Source organism: Conger conger, chromosome 9, assembly GCF_963514075.1.
Source record: "Conger conger chromosome 9, fConCon1.1, whole genome shotgun sequence".
Taxonomy (NCBI): domain Eukaryota; kingdom Metazoa; phylum Chordata; class Actinopteri; order Anguilliformes; family Congridae; genus Conger; species Conger conger.
The window spans coordinates 35,141,665-35,160,124 of NC_083768.1; the positions used below are offsets into that span (position 1 = coordinate 35,141,665).

The 18,460-nt window shown below is 42.0% G+C and overlaps 1 protein-coding gene across 1 annotated transcript; it reads left to right on the top strand.

Annotated features, from left to right (window-relative positions):
- Nucleotides 1-769: 769 nt before the first annotated feature.
- Nucleotides 770-8,305, top strand: LOC133136204 (lactose-binding lectin l-2-like). Its single transcript, XM_061253494.1, has 5 exons — nucleotides 770-830; nucleotides 1,257-1,372; nucleotides 3,750-3,872; nucleotides 7,961-8,087; nucleotides 8,172-8,305. Exons 1-5 carry the CDS (start codon nucleotides 770-772, stop codon nucleotides 8,252-8,254), a joined length of 510 nt encoding a protein of 169 aa, XP_061109478.1. The 3' UTR covers nucleotides 8,255-8,305.
- The last annotated feature ends 10,155 nt before the right edge of the window (nucleotides 8,306-18,460 follow it).

Here is an 18,460-nt window from a genome sequence, read left to right on the forward strand (position 1 = left end):
TCAATGGGCCGATTCGCCACCATGGTTTCAGGACAGAGAGGTTCTAATCAGTTGAAGCACAGCCAAGTCATCTGATGTTTTTTGGAGAAATGATATGAGGAGTTGAGATAAGAGCAGTGCATGAATTGGGTGTGAGTCTGATATTCAAGGTTGAAGTCCGATTTGGACCGGCTTTTGTGTACATGTGCAAATAAAGTCTGATTTTCTGAAGAACTTGCTGCCGTATCTCTTCCTTCCTGAAGTTATTTTTCAACAAACTGAAGATTGGACCTGGAAGTCTGCCGTTTACGAGTCTTACTACATCTGATTCAAATCAGAGAGCTGGTAAGCTCTCTCACTTTCTTTAATTTTTTTGCATATAAATACGAAAGTTAAACTCACGTATATTGTTATTTTACTGTGGATTTCAGATGACGCTCACCTGTGATATGTATAAAGGGCAATTTCCCTGACAGTAGAAAAACAGGGAGCTTGTTTGAATAGGAAGCATATCTGTAGTCACTGATGGGTTTTGCTCCGCCCTCAGTCAAAATATTTAAAAGGCCAGCATCGGGTCAAGTCAAGACAAGAAGCAAACTCCTCAGATAATCACCTCACCCAGCGTGATATCATAAGGTAACAGAACACTGGGCTATTTTGATACTTGATATACCGTTACTGTAAAAACAGCCCCTTCATTCATATTGCTGTTTTACTTGTGTCTCTTTATTGACCATTGTATTGCATTATGGGTGATTTATCTGTCTCTCCTCCTAGCTGAAGAGCCATCATGGCTATCTTCGCATTGCCAGCATTCCTCGTTGTTGCTGTTCTCTCTAGCATGACTTTGGGTGAGTCCCGATTCGTGTTCTTTCCAGGTGGAAGAGTTAGTGTCTAATATTGTGTCTGAAACAACAAGGCTAATACTCTAATAATCTATTATTTGCTTAAATCAAATCAATAATTGGGCAGGACGTTGCATTTCTATGCATATATGAGTTGGTAATTGAAACCTGGCCTTCCAGGAAGCAAATGTTATGAGTGCTTGCCAATTTATTGCAACAGGAATAATGTTACTTTTGTGGCAGTAATCCTTATGAACATGTTGGACCTGACAGTTTGCCCTGCCATTATAGCAGGCCTCAGTATCATTGTGTGAAAAAAAATATGAAGACTCTTCCACAAGGTATTGATCCTTAGGTTTTAGCACTGAGATGTGTGAACAACAAACTAACAAGCAGACTAATAATGTTATATTGTATGCATACGCTCCTCAGTATCTCAAGGGGCTGAGACAGACCTTTGTCAGGGTCCCTGCTATTCTGGTTGGACTTACCATAATGGCCGCTGCTTCCAGCACATTGCTGATGAGAAGACATGGCTTGACGCTGAGGTAACATCTTAAAGGAGAAGTTCACTTCCTCAAGCTTTTAAAATATTGTTTCATTTGTAGTGCGTGCACCTGGTCTCAGAAAGATTTTTGTGCAAAGCATAGTATTTTAGATGCATACAGTCTTTGAAGACCTGCCAGCTTTACAATGGGCATTTCGAACAAGGGCCACCTGTGATTTAAAGTAAGGAAATGCACTTAAAGTGAGTGCAACCTTCTGTGTACATTGTTATCTCTCCAGTGGTCATACATAATGGCAGATTTAATTGTAGCATTTATTCACAAGTACAAACACTTTCTCTGAGGAGTTTCCATGTTCTCCCTGTGCCTGAGCGGGTTTCCTCGGGTACTCCAGTTACCTCCCAAAATACAAAGGCATGCAGATTAAGCTACCTGGGGGGGCATTAACAGGACATTGTTGCAAAGGTCTGGAATGCGTGCTCAGTTAACCTACCCAGTATAAATAATGGTTAATAAATGAATATATTGCAGTTATGTATTAACATCTGAGTTCTGAAGCAGCACAAACTCTTCCCTCCAAAGAACCCAAGTCATGTAGATGTAAGACCTAACACCACAATATCTTTTCATTCAGGAGGCATGACCATAGGAAGTATTTCCAACCAAAAATAAGATTATTTTGGAGTTTGGAGGCATGAACTCACTGTACAATATACCTTTCTACTTGAAGTGCATTTTCTTGCTTTGAACCACTGTAAGGCGGAAATTATTATTATCTGGCATTATCACTCAGGGCTGGTCAGCTTGCTGGCTTCCTCTGGTATTGTGGAATATGTGGCTGTAAAGTAAATTAACCCAGGAGCATGCACCATTAAACCCCACTATCTCCGCACCCATACGGGCAGGAGCCTGTGGGGGAAGACTGATTACGACGGGGCAACATTCTTTACGGCACAGAGAGGTTGGGAGGAAATACTTCCTGCTAGGCCCTGACCTTCTCCTGAACCCCCTTTATTGCTCCCTCCCTCTTTACTCAGTCACTAATTAATGTGTACAGCACTGGATGTTTCATAACAAAGTCAGTTTAGATAATAAAAAGTTTGGTATTATTCTGATGGTTTCAGTGCGACTGGTGCAATGGTTTTATTTCTGCAACAGCAAACCCTGGACATCATAACCAACCAGGAACCAGAGAGAAACTGTGTGGAGCTCTGCCCCAGTGAAAGCCATGTGCCTCAACCCCCCTGCGTTTCCTGGGGAGGCGTGGCTCCAAATTACAGATGGGAGACCCATTTTTAGGGTTAACATCAAAGGCCAGATTTTGGATTTAAGGACAGTAAACTAAGCAATCTGGGAGAATGCAATCAGCCTCCCGTGCACACAGTGCACGTAATTTCTACGTACAGGGTGTCTGTAGCCAGACTCCCGTATGTAGCTTTTATTACCAGGTATGACTTTTAAGACTCCGTAATTTGGTTTCCGTTGTAATGTTTTTTGATTTGGAACGAGTATGTAATTACGTATGTAACCTGCCTGGTAAAATAAAATTGTTAAAACTTGATCTGTGTGATTTCGCTTACTGACACTCAATGTTATACAGGGAATGCTTGGTTTACCCCCTCGAACTGGTCTAGGGAGGATGAATATTTACGCTTAATGTATCACGGCGTATAGCACCCGTAGACCTATGATGGTAAATCCCTCGCCTCCGCGTGGTAGTTCATTCATGTCGAGCACAGCCGTAGCTAGGTTGGTCTGCTTGGGTCCCGAGGCTGTAAACAGATATACCCAAGAGTAGCTATTCCTGCGACCTCTGTGATGACTATAGATATCTAGTCAGTTCGTGAGACGTGCACATAACGCGCAATGTGACATGCGGCGGTACCAGCAAAGGACTGTTCGGAGAGTAAATCTCAGTACAGGATTCCTATAGCGATCAAGTCAAAATTATCAATAAGAAATCTACCTAATGTGGATAACTAATCTAAATTATTATTCTAAAATGGAGTCAGATAAACAAAGGTGAATATATTGGCCCTATTGTGGAGATTCTTGGTCAGCCCGGACCAGTAAAGAGCGGAAGACAGAGGGGTACTCCTGTCTTTGTATCATGGTTTATTTATTGGCTGATCTAGACTCTCTGCATAGGGGCCACTAATTTTTAACCCTATTAGTATCCTCTCAGCAACACCAGAAGGGCGAGCACGCTGATACCTTCAGCCCTCGCTAAATTCCGTCATTGGGTTAGCGTGGGGTTTTACACCACAACCACACAAATGCCCAGACACCACACATTGTAAAGTTGGTTTTCATATTTTACACGTTTTGGCCGTCAAAACTGCAGTATTCTCAGTTTCTCAATTTATTGCATCATTTACCAAGCACATGTTTGTTGTCTCTCCCCTACTTCCTTGCTCAGCTACACTGTGTGAGTCTTGGAGGAAACCTGGCCTCAGAGCATAGTGAAGATGATCATGTGTTTCTGAAGAAGCTCAATGGCAATGATAAGTCATTCTGGATCGGATTGTCAGACACGCACAAGGTACTTTTGGAAGGGCATCTGAACGATTTGTACAATCCTCACTGTTAAGAGTATGATTTTTGTGTTAAAACATATTTCCAAGACCATTATAAATTCCTTCCTATCATTGAAAAATACTCACTGACATCACCCTTTGCCTGTGTTTATAGTCCTTAAATTCTGGTTTCAAAATATATAGTTGACAGGTCGTCACATTGTACCAAAACATTGAAGCTCATTGGTTGAAAATTGGTTCTAATTGCCACAGCCAATTGCGTGGGGGCTTACGCAGATTGTTCGCGTGTAGCTGCCCAAATTGCACTCCAGACAAGCTATCACTGAATCTCTGAATACTGTTGCTTATTATCCAAGCGAAGACGACATGTCTAGTTATAAAACAATACCAGTTCACTTGGATACTAATGTAAGCCAGTAATAAGTAACATTTGGTGTCATGCGCTGGTCAGCTTGCTGACTTCCCCCTCCCGGAGCATACATTGTTAGCCCCCACCTTTTTGGCACACATGCCTGTGGGGGAGAGCTAGAGAAGGATTCCTAGAGGAGCCTTCTTGGGCCCCCTGGGGAGCCCCCCCTTCTCTCACATCCCTTACAGGGTTAGAGCACAGGAATACTGGAGATGGCATGAAGATGTTTCATGATAATCCCAGGTCAGAATATAGTAATGTTTGGTGTTATTCTGATTGGTTCAGTGCGACTGGTGTAATGGTCTAGTTTTTGTAACAGTCTACCTTTGATATCATAACCATCCAGGAGTGGAGGGGAAACTAGGCAAAAGCTGTCTCTGTAGGAGCCATTTGTTTTAGCTGTAAATTACAGATTGGTGACCCCTTTTTAGGGTCAAGAACTAAGGCCTGGATTTCGGAGATAAGGAGAAGAAACCAAGCAATCTGGGGTTTTGTCTCCTTTCCTTTCATTCACGCAAATCAGGTTTATCCAAAAGGTATATTACCATGAGAGGCACAAATACATATTCACACCATAATGCAGTTATCATGAAGACTCCCAACTACATCATTCATAGATATGATGGGGCGGCCTGTAGCGTAGTGGTTAAGGTCAGGAAGGGCTGCCATTTGTGAGGAGCCTAAGAGCTGGGGTTTATGTGTCAAAATGTTTAGACTACCTTTGGGGAGTTTCAGGCCATTGGCGCTGAAGGAGATAAGGGGAAGATGGACTGTGGCTGTGTTTTAGTTGAGAGGTCACAGGGGTCATGGGAACTGTGACCCACCACCAGGGCACCTCCTATGGGAAAGGCTCCGGACACTCCCACAGTGCCCTCGTTTTGGCACTGCTGTCATTACACCGGTGACTGCTCTCCTAGATTAAATATTCAAAACTGCTATTAAGATAGTAAATAGACCAGGTAAAACCTTGTAAACATTGTCCATGTGATCCTTGTATTATTGCATTAAGTCTTTTGTAATGGTAACAGGAAGTGCATGTAAAATGGATAATCAGGAGGGAAGTTTCATGATAACTGCAACATAATAAAACATAAGGGTAATCTGTTTGGTATGGATGTGATCTGGTAAAATCAAAGAATTGGATGAGATACATTTCATACCAAATGGAGTTTAATAAACCATAGTTTCAGTAACTCAAGGTAAAATCTACACGTCCTCTCTGGGAATCATCTCACCTCCTTAACAACCCCCAAGGGTGGGGGTCTAAATTCCAGATTTGACCACCCCTCCAGGTTGATTTATGGCACTGCCGCCTGATCCAAACATATGATTTGGCATAAAAGCAAGGGAGACAGACCAATCTGGGAAGATCATATTTGACTTCCCACACAACATGTCTTGTGTATGTATGTATGTATGTATGTATGTGTAGCAGCAGAAGATCGATTTCATATTGTATATGCAGCATATTGTATGTATATGTAAGTATCAGGAAGATCGCATTTGACTTCCCTCTTTGTTTGTGTGTAGCCAACGCAGGCTAGGTATGATGATTTACTCTATCTCTATTCTTAATTTGTGTATTCTGTAATTGACTATTGGAATTCTAAAGCTAATAACCTACCTGTCTGCGAATAAACTATTTTGTTTGTAACTTGCGTGATCTCCATGACTCTAATTCATCTTGTACCCTTTCAGCCTAAATTACAACTGAATACTCAGGGGAATGATATAGACCAGAGACCGACTGATCAGTGGCTTTGTATTATTTGTGGTAGTTCTAAGCTGAGGCCGTCAAGTTCGGCCCATAAAAGGATTGGTGGTGGATGGCTCTTGTAATTTGGTGCGAAGGGAACCCATGGGCGTTACGACGCTGGTTCCTGTCAAATTAGCTCTAAGGAGCCCATTTAATGTATGCCGACCTGGGCTCGCAACTGTCATGGCAGTGTTTTGCATGTATTGTGTTGGCTAGACCCTCAGCCTCTGAGTTCTCCGCCAAACTGAGATTTCAGCAATAAATGCTAATCCCGGGAGCATATATTGAGTAATGGTGGCGCAGGTAAGAGTCGAGTGTAATCACTCCTGTAAAACCCCACGCTAACCCAATGACGGAATTCAGCGGGGGCCGAAGGGGGTTTTGCGTGCTTGTCCTTCTGGCGTTGCTGGGAGAACATTAGTAGGGTTAATTATTACCCTCCATACAAGAACAGAGCACAATTACGTTTAAGAATATACTGGGTCCGTTGCCACGGGTCGGATATGGATTGACCTGCCCCATATCCCGCTTACAGCTGGCCAGAAACGGATCAGTACAATTCTTAATATTCTCCGTTCTCAAACGGGGCCGTATTGTACGCTTAGTGGTTACTATAGTTTTACTCTACTATTTAACCCTACTAATATTCTTCCAGCAACAGCAGAAGGATAAGCACGCAAACCCCTTTGGCCCTCGCTAAATTCTGTCATTGGGTTAGCGTGAGGTTTTACACTAAGCAAAAGTATACAGAGTTTCAGTGATAGCTTGTCTGGAGTGAAATTTGGGCAGCTACACGTTCCTTGTCCCTCTTTCGGTGTTGAATCACACGTGTTTAGCTAAACCTTTATTTGTCTCAAACTGTAAGTTGCAGTTGCATCGTATGTGGTACACTCTCATATCTTATATAGTTATATAGCCAGCTAGTCCCATAGCCAAATAAGTTGCTTGCTCATAATATTGGTTAGCTAAAGTGAACTTCAAAAACTACAAAACATATAGTCTTGTGCAGCACACTAATGTTGACAAATGTCAACATTTTCTTGAACATTTCCAGACGGCAGGCTCTGTCATGTTTGTCACTGTCAACTTTCCAGAACAGTGCATGTTGTGGTTTGAGGGTGTTTGTTGCTGCAATTCCTATCTTGACTGTTAGGAATCCCAAATTACCTGTTGTACCTTTAAAGGTGCACTGTCACGCTTTTTTCAGTTGAGCTTATTTGGATTAAATGCTTAAATTATGTGTGTAGGCATTTTTTAAATCACCATCAGTGTATCCTTTTTTCTATATATGGGGCAAAACAAACACTGGACGTGTTTCGCCACCCATAAACCAGTCTCTGAATTCTAGGGTGGAGTTTGAGTGCCCGTTACCTGGGTAACACAGACTGGAGAAATATCACGTGTTTGTTTTGCCCAATATTTAGGAATGGCTCCATTGACGGTGATTTTAAGAATGCCTACACATATAATTTAAGCATTTAATCCAAATAAGATCAACTGAAAAAAGGTTGAGAGTGCTCCTTTACGTCTGGTCCGGTGTTTTTTTGCATCATTCCTTTTTTCCGGGCACTTTTCTATGGTAACAGGATATACCATTTTAAAGCGTTAAAACTCACGGTCCGATCAGTGTAACCTATTTTTAGATGCCATTGCTTTAGCGACAACATACCTTTTCAGTGAGAATAAAAGCTTCCTTCCTTCACTGTGTTTAGGCTTCTGTAACTTTGCTTTTGTAATATCTCAAGTAATTCTGACTGGAAAACAACCCCCAAAAGGATACATTTCAGAAGAGACCAGGATTACGCAAATCAAAAGGGTTCAAGAATAGTAGCCATTTTATTTTGGGTATGTCATTTTCAAGCTTGTGTCAAGAAAAAGGCCAATATATAATGGATTAATGCATTTTCACATGCTTATGCCTTGTTCAGGAGGGCACATGGCTATGGTCCGATGGTACAAGTGCAAATTTCAAGGAAGGACTAGCCTTTTCAAGCTGGAATTCTGGAGAGCCCAACAATCAGGGAGAAGAGGGCTGTGTGCACTCAAACTTTGGAGGTAAGCATTCACTCTGTCTCCCTACCACTGCAGGAGACATGATGGAAATACGCTGATTCCTCTCTCCATTTGTTTTACCCATAGGCCAAAAAGACTGGAACGATACTGAATGTGATGGAAAGTATCCGTTCATCTGTGGCTTACGCCTTGGTTGTATGCCTGTCTGAACCAAGTTGAAGTAGCTCATGCGGATGCTGCTTTGTGTCTCTTAATAAACCTCCCCGAGCATTGAATACTTGCTGTATGGTTGTTGTTGTTTTGTTTATTTATTTTGTTGTTTTAAAACACAAATCGGAGAAAACTTATTTTAAGTACAGCCTGACCAATGTCACCCGAGATGACAGCTGCATCTCCTCTTTAATGTCATAATTGTAAAGAAATCAGATTATTTATAAAGTTCCCAAATTCAAAACCTATTCATAACTTGCCAATTGCACCTGAATCATAAAAATATGTAAATCATCCTGAAGAAAGGTACTTTATGGTGTTGAGAATATTCTCTTGTCTCATGTGGAAGTAATTTTGAACCGGCATAGGAACACAATGCTTTCATCTGTCATAACTGTCATATAATATAATATAATACAAACAAGCGAACCCTCTAGGTGACCAGCTGTGCCTACCAGTGGGAGGGCTATTGCAGTCTGTGTGTGTGCATTTGTGTGTGTGTCTTTGTAGATGTGTATTCAGAAATGAATACTTAAATGCTCAAAACCTTAAAAGCTCAAACCTACACATAGTGAGCACTTCATGAGGTATTTATTAGACTTATTTTTTTGACTCATTACATTGCTTATTCGTGCTGCTGTAGCCTATCCATTATCTATCTGAAGCCCCACCGCCGCTTGAAGCTCTGTGCTCTCCTGATGCCCCAAAGTGGTCTGAAGCCCGGAGGCCGCCTGAAGGCCCGTTCTCTTATGAAGCTTTGTTCTCTCCTAAAGCCCCGGGATGGCCTGAAGCTCCACGGTCGCATTAAGTTGCATGTTCCCCTGAAGTCGCCTGAAGCCCTGCAGGCCTCTGAAACCCTGCGTTCACCTGAATTCATTCTGATTCACCTTCATCCCTGAGCTATCCTAGTCCCTCCAGCACCTCCCAAGGACCCTTGTCTTCTCCTGTGTTCCCTCACCACTCATGCTGCCCTGTACATTCCTGTTCCCCTGTGGTCTGTGTTTTTCCTTGTTCCGCCCACCCTCCCTGCTCCTCCTCTCCATTGCACCATTGCATTGGTAACCGTGTCCGGTGTCCAGTCATTTGGGGGGGGGGGTTCTGTTTTTTCCTTTTTCCTCTTTCTATGTGTTCCCTTCATTTTACTCTGTGTTCCCTGGTTCCTCTGTTTGTTCTATTTTCTTCACGTTTCGTGTTTTGTCCCCTGCCACTTTACGTAGTCCTGTTTAGTCTGTTCTGCCATTCATTCCTTTCACCTGTTCTCTCCCTATTAAGTGTCTCCGCCTCTCACTCCTTATTGGTACTTCTTTCCTGTCTGGTCTGACCTGTCCCAAGTTGTCTGGTCATCAGTTTTGTATTTGACTTGCCTCTGTTTGTTACTTGTTGCTAGTTTGTTGTATCCCGTTTCTGACTCTGTACCTGTGAATTACCTTCCCCCAGTTCTCCCCTCCGCTTCCCCGTTCCTTACCTTTGTGATATTCCGTTTTGTCTTTGCTCTGTTTTGGATTTCTGGTTTCATGATCTCTGCCTGGCTTTGGACTCTGTGTTTTTGGATTTTGTTTTTGTACCTTTGCTTGCTTGGACTGCCTACCAGTTCATGAACTCTGCCTGTTTATCATTACACTTATTATTTTCCCTGGATTTACCTGTCTGCCTGGATTTCCACCATCGCCTGTTTTTTGGATTACAATGTCTGCCCATTGTACCTTTTTTCATGTTACCCCTGAGTCTGCTTTTGGTTCCTCTGTCCTGCATTTCTGACAGATGGACTTGATTCAGATGTAAATGTACAGTATGGAACACATTGTAAACTGAACACAACAACTTCATGTTCGGTTGTCCATGTTCCTCCGCTGGCTGTCTCTCTCACTCATGCAATTCTTCCTCTGTAAATTCCAGTTCAAAACTGTAAGGTTGTATTTCTTTGCCAATATTGAAAAGCTTGTTCTCGAACTCGGTGAAGTCAGAGCTGTCCGTCATATTGCTTGGGCTAGCCAAGGTAGGTTCTGTCATATCTGTATAGTTATATTACCATATTTTTGTTGGAGTGTCAAGTGATTGCCTGGATGGGTTTGAGCACCCATTACCTTCTGGGTAACACACGCAGGAAATTCAAGCCATCACTGGTAGTTTTGGTGCACAGGGTTTTGAACATGAAATGAACAGTTGTGGGGCGGCAAGGATGGTGCAGTGGGTAGGTCCTGGGTTTGAATCCCTTTCGGCCGGGGCCTCTCTGTGTGAAGTTTGCATGTTCTCCCCGTGTTTGCATGGGTTTCTTCTGGGTACTCCAGTTTCCTCCCACAGTCCAATGACATGCAGGTTAGGCTGATTGGAGAGTCTAAATTGCCCGTGGGTATGATTCTGTGAGTGACTAGTGTGTGCCCTGCGGCTTTCGCCAAATGTATGCTGAGATTGGCTCCAGCCCCCCTGCGACCCTGTTAATAACAGTTCATCCAACTGTTGGGCCAACTGCATGTTGGTGCAGAATGTTGTATGAAGGGTTTTGAAAATATGAAACACAGAAAATATAGATTTTTTTTATTTATTCTGAAATCCTGTTTGCATCTCAGCAAACACAGTTGGATTTGTAAAGTGTTCTTCATACAGAACAAAAATAAAATAAGCCTTCTGTATATATTGGAGAGAGCAAGAAAATTAGGCTGCATCCTGCCTTCATTTCTGCCTGGGCACAGCACCTCATCAACATCACAAGCCAGTTCTCCCTGGCCAAGCAGTAGGGAAAGCATCGCCTGGCATGATGAAAAACCCATGAACAGGGTTGAGAAATGAAGAATATGGTGGTAGATAAAGAATCGAAAAATGTGGGTGCTTGATGAACCAGTTGTGGAACAGAAAAGGAGGAAACTTACATTGGCCCAGATGACAACGTACCTGGCTGCTCTGGGCCATCCATCTGCTCGGCTACAGTGAGGATATTGCCCAACCAGCTCATAATAACTATTCATCATGAACTGATATTATTCCTATGACAATCACCAAGCACTGAAGACTCCCAGCGTGTGCCATCAAGCCCCTCCAGCTGGTCCAGAATGCTGCAGCCCGCCTGATCACCAGTCAGCCCAGGTCGGCTCATGTCACCCCGCTTCTCATTGGCCTCCACTGGCTTCCTATTGCCGCACGCATCCGTTTCAAGGCCCTAGTGTTGGCATTTCAGGCTGCTAAGGGGACTGCCCCACCTTACATACAATCCCTGATCACTCCCTACTCCCCAGCTAGACCACTCCGGTCTGCCAGCTCTGGTCGCCTTATGGTTCCCTCTCTACGTGCACCTGGCGGTCGAGCTGCACGTTCACACCTGTTTTCCGCTCTGGTTCCTCAGTGGTGGAATGACTTGCCTACCACTGTCAGAACAGCAGAATCCCTCCCCCTATTTCGACGCAGACTCAAAACCCACCTCTTCAAACTCTACCTTAGTCCTCCCTCCTGATTTCCCCTGCCCCTCCTTTCTGATATCCCTATCCTTGTCTAACCCCCCCCCCCCCTCCCCCCCCGAAAAAAAGAAAAAAAATGCACTTATGATGACAACTATGTTTAGAACAGCATTTCATGTGTATTTTGCTAGTTTCTGGATGTGATGCTTTGACTTAGGGTAGAACCTATGCACTTGTAAGTCGCTTTGGATTAAAAGCGTCTGCCAAATGACTAAAATGTAAAATGTAAATGTAAACTCAACATAACAAGGTAAAATAATCGTAACAAAAAAATAACTAGACATGACAAGAAAATTAATCGTAAGCAGAAATAAACTAAACAACATGACGAACCTGGACAGCATAATACATGATAAGACAATATGTGACTAAGACAAAATGATTAAACATAAAACAAGGCAAGACAGACCTGAAACGTGACAGGTGTTTTATTTTATTTTATGGAAAATGCTTTTGGAAAATTAAGACGGGTTCATTGTGGAAATATTTCCCACATTTAATAATTAAGAAATTAAACGTAACTTTCTTTGAACCCAATTACACATGGTTGGCTCGGTATGTTACATTTTGATGTATCATACTAATTTTGCCACAAAATGTTACGCCCCTTGTACAGAAAATCCTCAATATGTACACATTCATTATGGTTTTAATGCTGATTGTGGTACATTAATGTTAAATAACAGAACATAACATTAACTCATGTCACTGACGCTGTCAGTTCAATTTTATTGGCATTTGACAGCATTTGTTACATTGCTGCCAAAGCAGGTAAAAAGGTGTTAATTAGTGTAGAATTACCTGGATGTAGGCCTACTTAAAATATAGTGTAACTGGAATAGCAAGTGACCATGTTTTGGTCACTCACTAACGAAAAAGGCTCCTTTTCAAGTTGTCTTAGAAACATAGAAATATTAATGTGACTCAGTCAGCATGTTATAAGCGGCAACGACCTGGGCAAATTGTGTTATTACATAGTACATACGAGCTATGCCTATCTTGGCTTGTATATGTTAATGTTATACATTTACTCTTATTTTACCAAACTTTCTGAACTGTAATCACTCGGGTTTGAGAATTTGTATAAGATTCATGTAAAAGATGTACTGAACAGAAGAAGGAGGGGTTTGATGCAAGGCACTATACTGCAGTATGGTGGGAGATACAAAGTCCCTTGCTCAGACACAGGATGACATGAGGCAGTAGTGAAAATCCAGTGTGAATGAAAGGAAAACTGCATGTACGGAGGGGTAGAGATTGGGAATATATTGCCTGTACGGGAGCGTGTCTATGTTCCCACAGCTCTATGTTCCCACAGCCCTATGTTCCAACAGCTCTATGTTCAGTTGACTTCACACTCAGCAGGCTGCTTGCATGGGACCTGAGGAAATCCAGTGTATGTTTGTGCAATTTAGACCCAGTACACGTTCAATTATCTATAAGTTTTTAATGAACAAGCAAACAAGCGAAATAAGAAAAAAAAAAATACACTATTTATGCAGTTCACTTAAAACTGGAAAGCGCTCTACATCAGTACTTTTCAACCTTTTATGTGCCAGGAACAGGCATCTGCAAGTGCTGTCCTTTGAGGACTATTTTGACATCTAAATATATAAAGTTCAGTTTACACGATCAATAATAAACATTTCATTTTGAAAAAAAATGTAATCTTAGAAATGTGGGAACATAGGGCTGTGGGAACATAGGGCTGTGGGAACATAGGGATGACCCCGCCTGTACAATTGAGCTCAGCACAACTGCCATTTTGTACTATTTTGGGAAGTGCACCCCATGTGTCTGTGTAAAGCCTCAAACAGAAAATGGAAGGACACCGGAGCCTGGGTTAAATTATGTTTGGACACTACAGACTGGGAAGAGACAGGAGAAAATATTCTCCCTCTCTGCGTGTTACTGCATACGAGTTTCCAGATCCTCTGACAGCTGTTTGTAGCATTCATGTATTGCCTTGTGACACTTGCACGTATTTTCATGTGTTGACCCAAAACTGAGTGCAGTTCCCTCTCAATTGTGGGCCACATCCAAATATGATGTGGGGCTCATGACTGGGGTTACTCCACTTCAAGTTAACCCTAAGTCAGAGTACAGGCCATGTATACGCCAATATTCCCTCCTTTTCAGTATACCGGTTGATATTGATTCCCAGTTCTAGTTTGCTTGTACATGTAAGACAAAACGACACACCTGGGGCCTCATTTATAAACGTTGCGTATGCACAAAAGAATGCGTACGCCACTTTCTAAGCAAACTTTGCATTTATAAAAAACGAACTTGACGGGAAAATGTGCGGTCCTCCACGGAAACTCTGACCCATGCGTACGCACATTAACTGGAGAAATGAGATACTGCGACTCCGATGGCAATGGGATGAAACGAGAGAAATGGTGTGAAATTGATACTGTTGTGTCCTGTGCTCGTGACGTGAGACCAGGAAAACGGTGAAACAGGATGTAAAAAGGTATAAAGATTTGCCGGGAGTTGTGGCTGGGTATGGCTGCTGTAAGGACGTGCTTCGTCCCTGTTATACTTATTAAAGTGTTGTATTGTTGAATCTCGCTATACGGGTTCTCTCCCTTCCTAAGTGCAACACAACATTTGCCGACGAGAGAAGTCGAAAATGATACACAACAGATACCACTGTGTAAAATAAATCGAAATATTACCTCTCACGTATCATATATGAAGAGTTAATTTGCAAAAACGGATAAAAGCCTCTCTTACAATGAATAAACAAACAGCTGTTTGATTGATGCTCCCTGGAGTGCCCAAAAATAAGATTTAGGATGATAAATATAAACGGAGATGTTGTTGTAAAATAATCCCTCAAATATGTAGACGAATTGTTAAACAATACTTTATGTTATTAAATGTATTCTCATAAATAATATGATGAACAGTCGGACAAATTACGCTGCACTGATGCCGTTTACAATGCGTCAGTCGGGCAGATACGAGTGCATAGTTTCATATATTGTTATCATATTCATATATTATGTTTTATAATGTGTTTATTGTAATGGATTTTTGTTCGTTTTATCTCTTAATTTTGTAAATGTGTTTTCAATGGTGCTAGACAAATAACGTGTATTATTATCATTATTATTATTATTATTATTATTATTATCATCGTCATCATCACATTCGTTGTGCAGAACTGTTCGTCATTTACAATCAATCAGGATAATTCCCACACCTGTAGCTTTTCAGAGGCAATCAAATGGCTGAAATCCCTTTTCTTGGCCTTCTTTTCAGCGTTTGCCATTGTCGTCTTCGTGAAATGCATATTCATTAGGGGTGTTTCACTGCCTATTTATAGGCAACTATGGGCGGGACATGAAGCTGGCAAAGGTGCGCCACATTTAGAGTTGATTGTGATTTATAAAGGAAAACTGGCGTGGGACGTGTGTATGTACTGTTTTATAAATCAGAATATTTTTGTGCGTACGCACGTCCTGGGTTTCATGCTTACGCAACCTTTTGACGTGAATCCTACGCCCAGTTTTATAAATGAGGCCCCAGGTCTAGAGTCTCTCTGCTGCTCTGCAGGAGAATTTGGAACAGTTCCAGTTCTCTTCGGGGCGCAGTACACTAATTCAGTATGTTTAATGACATTCTTGTCTGCTCACCGAACAAGGATAGCTGTATCCAAGACTCGCTCTAGAAAAACTGACTAAAGTTATAAATTGAGGCCACAAAATTTCTAAAGCAGAAAAATTATCAGGCTCTCAGAACAGGGGATCCAAAACGAGACCACAACGTGAGTTCTTTAGTAAACAAAGTCTTTATTTTCTTATTGCAGGTTGAACAAGCAAGGTTCACACGCCAGCAAACAGATGTCACCGGGATCATGCAGTTTGTTAACAAAAGTTCAGGCAGTAAGTCGTAATTCCAGCGAACGGGTGTATCAAAGGTAATCCAGAGAATAGTCAAGGTCACAGGCGGAGGGTGGAAAACAAACTAATCAGGCAAATACAAAAACGCTAACTACATAGACAGAATACAAATACATGCAAAAATGCGAAACCGAACATAAATCTCTCTGCTAATGATAAGGTTACATGGACAGAGACTGCTGACATGTCTTTTCAGAAATTAAAACGACAACTGACATCAGCCCCGACTTTGGGTCTTCCTGACATTAACAAACCTTTTATTTTGACTGTGGACGAGAAGGCTGGTTATATGTCTGCTGTGATAGAAGCAGGCCTGTTGCATATTATTCTCAGAGACTTCATGCTGTCGCGAGGGGTCTCCCCCCTTGTCTGCAATCAATTTAAGAAGCTGCTTCTGCTGTTACGGCTTGTGCATCGATCATGCTTATCGCCCACTCACTGTTTTGGTTCCTTATGCAGTAGCTGAAATTCTGCTTAAGCCGAAACCTGCTCATTACCCATCATCCCGATTTCTGGGTTACTTATTTGCCCTGGTTGCTGAACTTTTTGCTCTCACACGTGAAGGTAAAACTGCAAATATTTTCACTTACAGCAGATATGATTTTGGGGTAGCGCACAATTTTGGTGGGCTATGCTAAGTGGACTGCAAAACAATGCTCTAACCTGTAAGGATAGTAGACACGTAGGAACATATGTGTGTATGAAGGTGGGGAAGATATTGGGAGAGGGACTCCTGGAGTAACAAAGTTAAATAAATCTACCTATAGGCTTGACGTGTCTCCCATCTGTTGCATCTTCACTGTACCTGCGTATATCATGTTACATAACCATTCCTGTTATGTTTGCTATCACATGCCTCATTCTACAGTGGGGCTGCTGTTACAGGTACATAACTTGAACAATGGTCACTCACGGTGTGTGATGGGACTGAGCACCCACCCAGATGTGGGAAAATGGTGGGACTCCCCAATACTCAATAACAATTATTCTTTACTGGAGAGGGCATTCCAGTAGTGTTTAAACATAACCTGAAGTTTGGAATCTGTGTTATAGGTCTGTTACCGAAAATGGACATGGTTCGAATTTGGGCAAAAACAACAAACGCAAATATTATTTTCCTCTCTGAAACATGGCTGTCAATATCCGTTTCAGATGCGGACATTCATTTAAATGGCTTCAATGTCTTTCGTACTGATCGCCCTAGGAAGGGCGGCAGCCTAGCAATATACTGTAAAGCACATTTTTTTATCTACGGTAGTTATGTCTAAATCTGAATCCAAACAATTTTAATTGTTGGTATTGAATGCAGAGTTCACCAAATCTAGTGCCTTGACAATTGTTGGATGCTATCACCCACGTGTGAAAACCAACAATCCTTGGTTTTCTGATGATCTTTCAGAACGTCTTCATAGGAGAAATTCGGCCTGACAAAGTCAATTTCCACACACAATTGCACTTCCTCTCTCCGTAAATGTATTACTATGGACAATACCACAGTAACTGACAAAGCAAACATGTTACATTATTTTAAGCATTTTATATCATCTGGTCTTTTATTCCAAAATGAATATGTTTTAAATACTGCTGCACCTCCCTCTTTCCAAAATATAATTTTCAGTTCACTCCTTTCACAGGATAAGAGGTAGTCGATGCTCTTAAAGAAATAAATTCCTGAAAGTCAGCTGGCCCTGATGGTCTTAATCCAAATCTGGTGAAGATTGCAGCCGAAGTCATTGCAAAACCAGTGACATACACTTTTAATTTATCCTTATGCCTAAAATTTGGAAAACAGTGTTTTTTCTTCCTCTTCTGAAAGGTGGTGATCCTGCACAGTTAAACAACTACAGTATATGTCATGGTGGGAGGTAGTGACCGATTGGGGCCACCAGAGGGCAGGGTCTCATTGTTTTCACCTGGCCCTCAGTAGTGCCACGGGTGCGTTCCTCCTGAGAGTATTTAAGGGCAGTGCTGACAGTCTATCAACGCTTTGGTGTCCACTGTTCGCTCTGGCGCAAAGCTGGTAAGCACAAGGTAGACTCAGAGATTGTTGAGTCAGGTAATGTGCTGGTTTGGGTTTCTGACACTCGTTAAAGAAAGAGGTAAGGAAGGTGCTCAGTTTGCTAGTGTGTGTACACTGCTGGCGCCTTCCTATAGGTTCTTTGTTTTCGTTCTCTTTTATTTTTCATGCTCGTGTGAGCCTGTGGTAGAGGGACGGTGTCCCCGGTAAATGTATTTTGGTTTGCGTTTTTCTCCTGAGCTGCGACTCAAGGTTTTATTTTCGTGCCTAGCCTTTTGCTAGGTTGTACTTTTATTTTATCCCCGGCCGGGGGATTTCAGTGCTCAACTTAAGCACTTATTTTGGTTGGGTAGTCGCCCTGCTTTTTAAGGGTCGTTTTATTTTCTCATAGCCGTTTTGGGCTTTATATTCTGATTTGATCAGAGTTTTCATTCGTATTATTTTCTGTTCCTCCCTCTGTTCCGGGAGTATTCCCCATTTGTATTTGTACATCCCAGTTCCTGTCTCTTCCGCGATTTTGTGGCATAGGGGTTTACCTTTAGTCACGTCTGGCTCTCCGCCCATCCTCGACATTACACTATATGCCAATTTCCAAGCTTTCTATTCTATCTAAAGTACTTGAAGGTCTTGTCTGTAAGCAGTTAAGAGTTTTTATCTGAAAACTAAATTCTCAACAAATATCAGTCCGGCTTCAGAAAAAAAACACAGTACAACCACCAAAGTCTTAAAGGTTTTAAATGACAACTCAAGCCTTGGATAAGAAACAGCATTGCACAGCCTTGTTCTTTGACTCATCCAAGGCCTTTGATACGGTGGATCATGTTGTAT

Coding starts and splice junctions, on each gene's coding strand:
- LOC133136204 (XM_061253494.1), top strand. CDS start 770: ATGGCTATCTTCGCATTGCCAGCATTCCTCGTTGTTGCTGTTCTCTCT. Junction 1,373..3,749: donor AGACATGGCTTGACGCTGAG/GTAACATCTTAA, acceptor TTCCTTGCTCAG/CTACACTGTGTGAGTCTTGG. Junction 8,088..8,171: donor TGTGCACTCAAACTTTGGAG/GTAAGCATTCAC, acceptor TTTTACCCATAG/GCCAAAAAGACTGGAACGAT.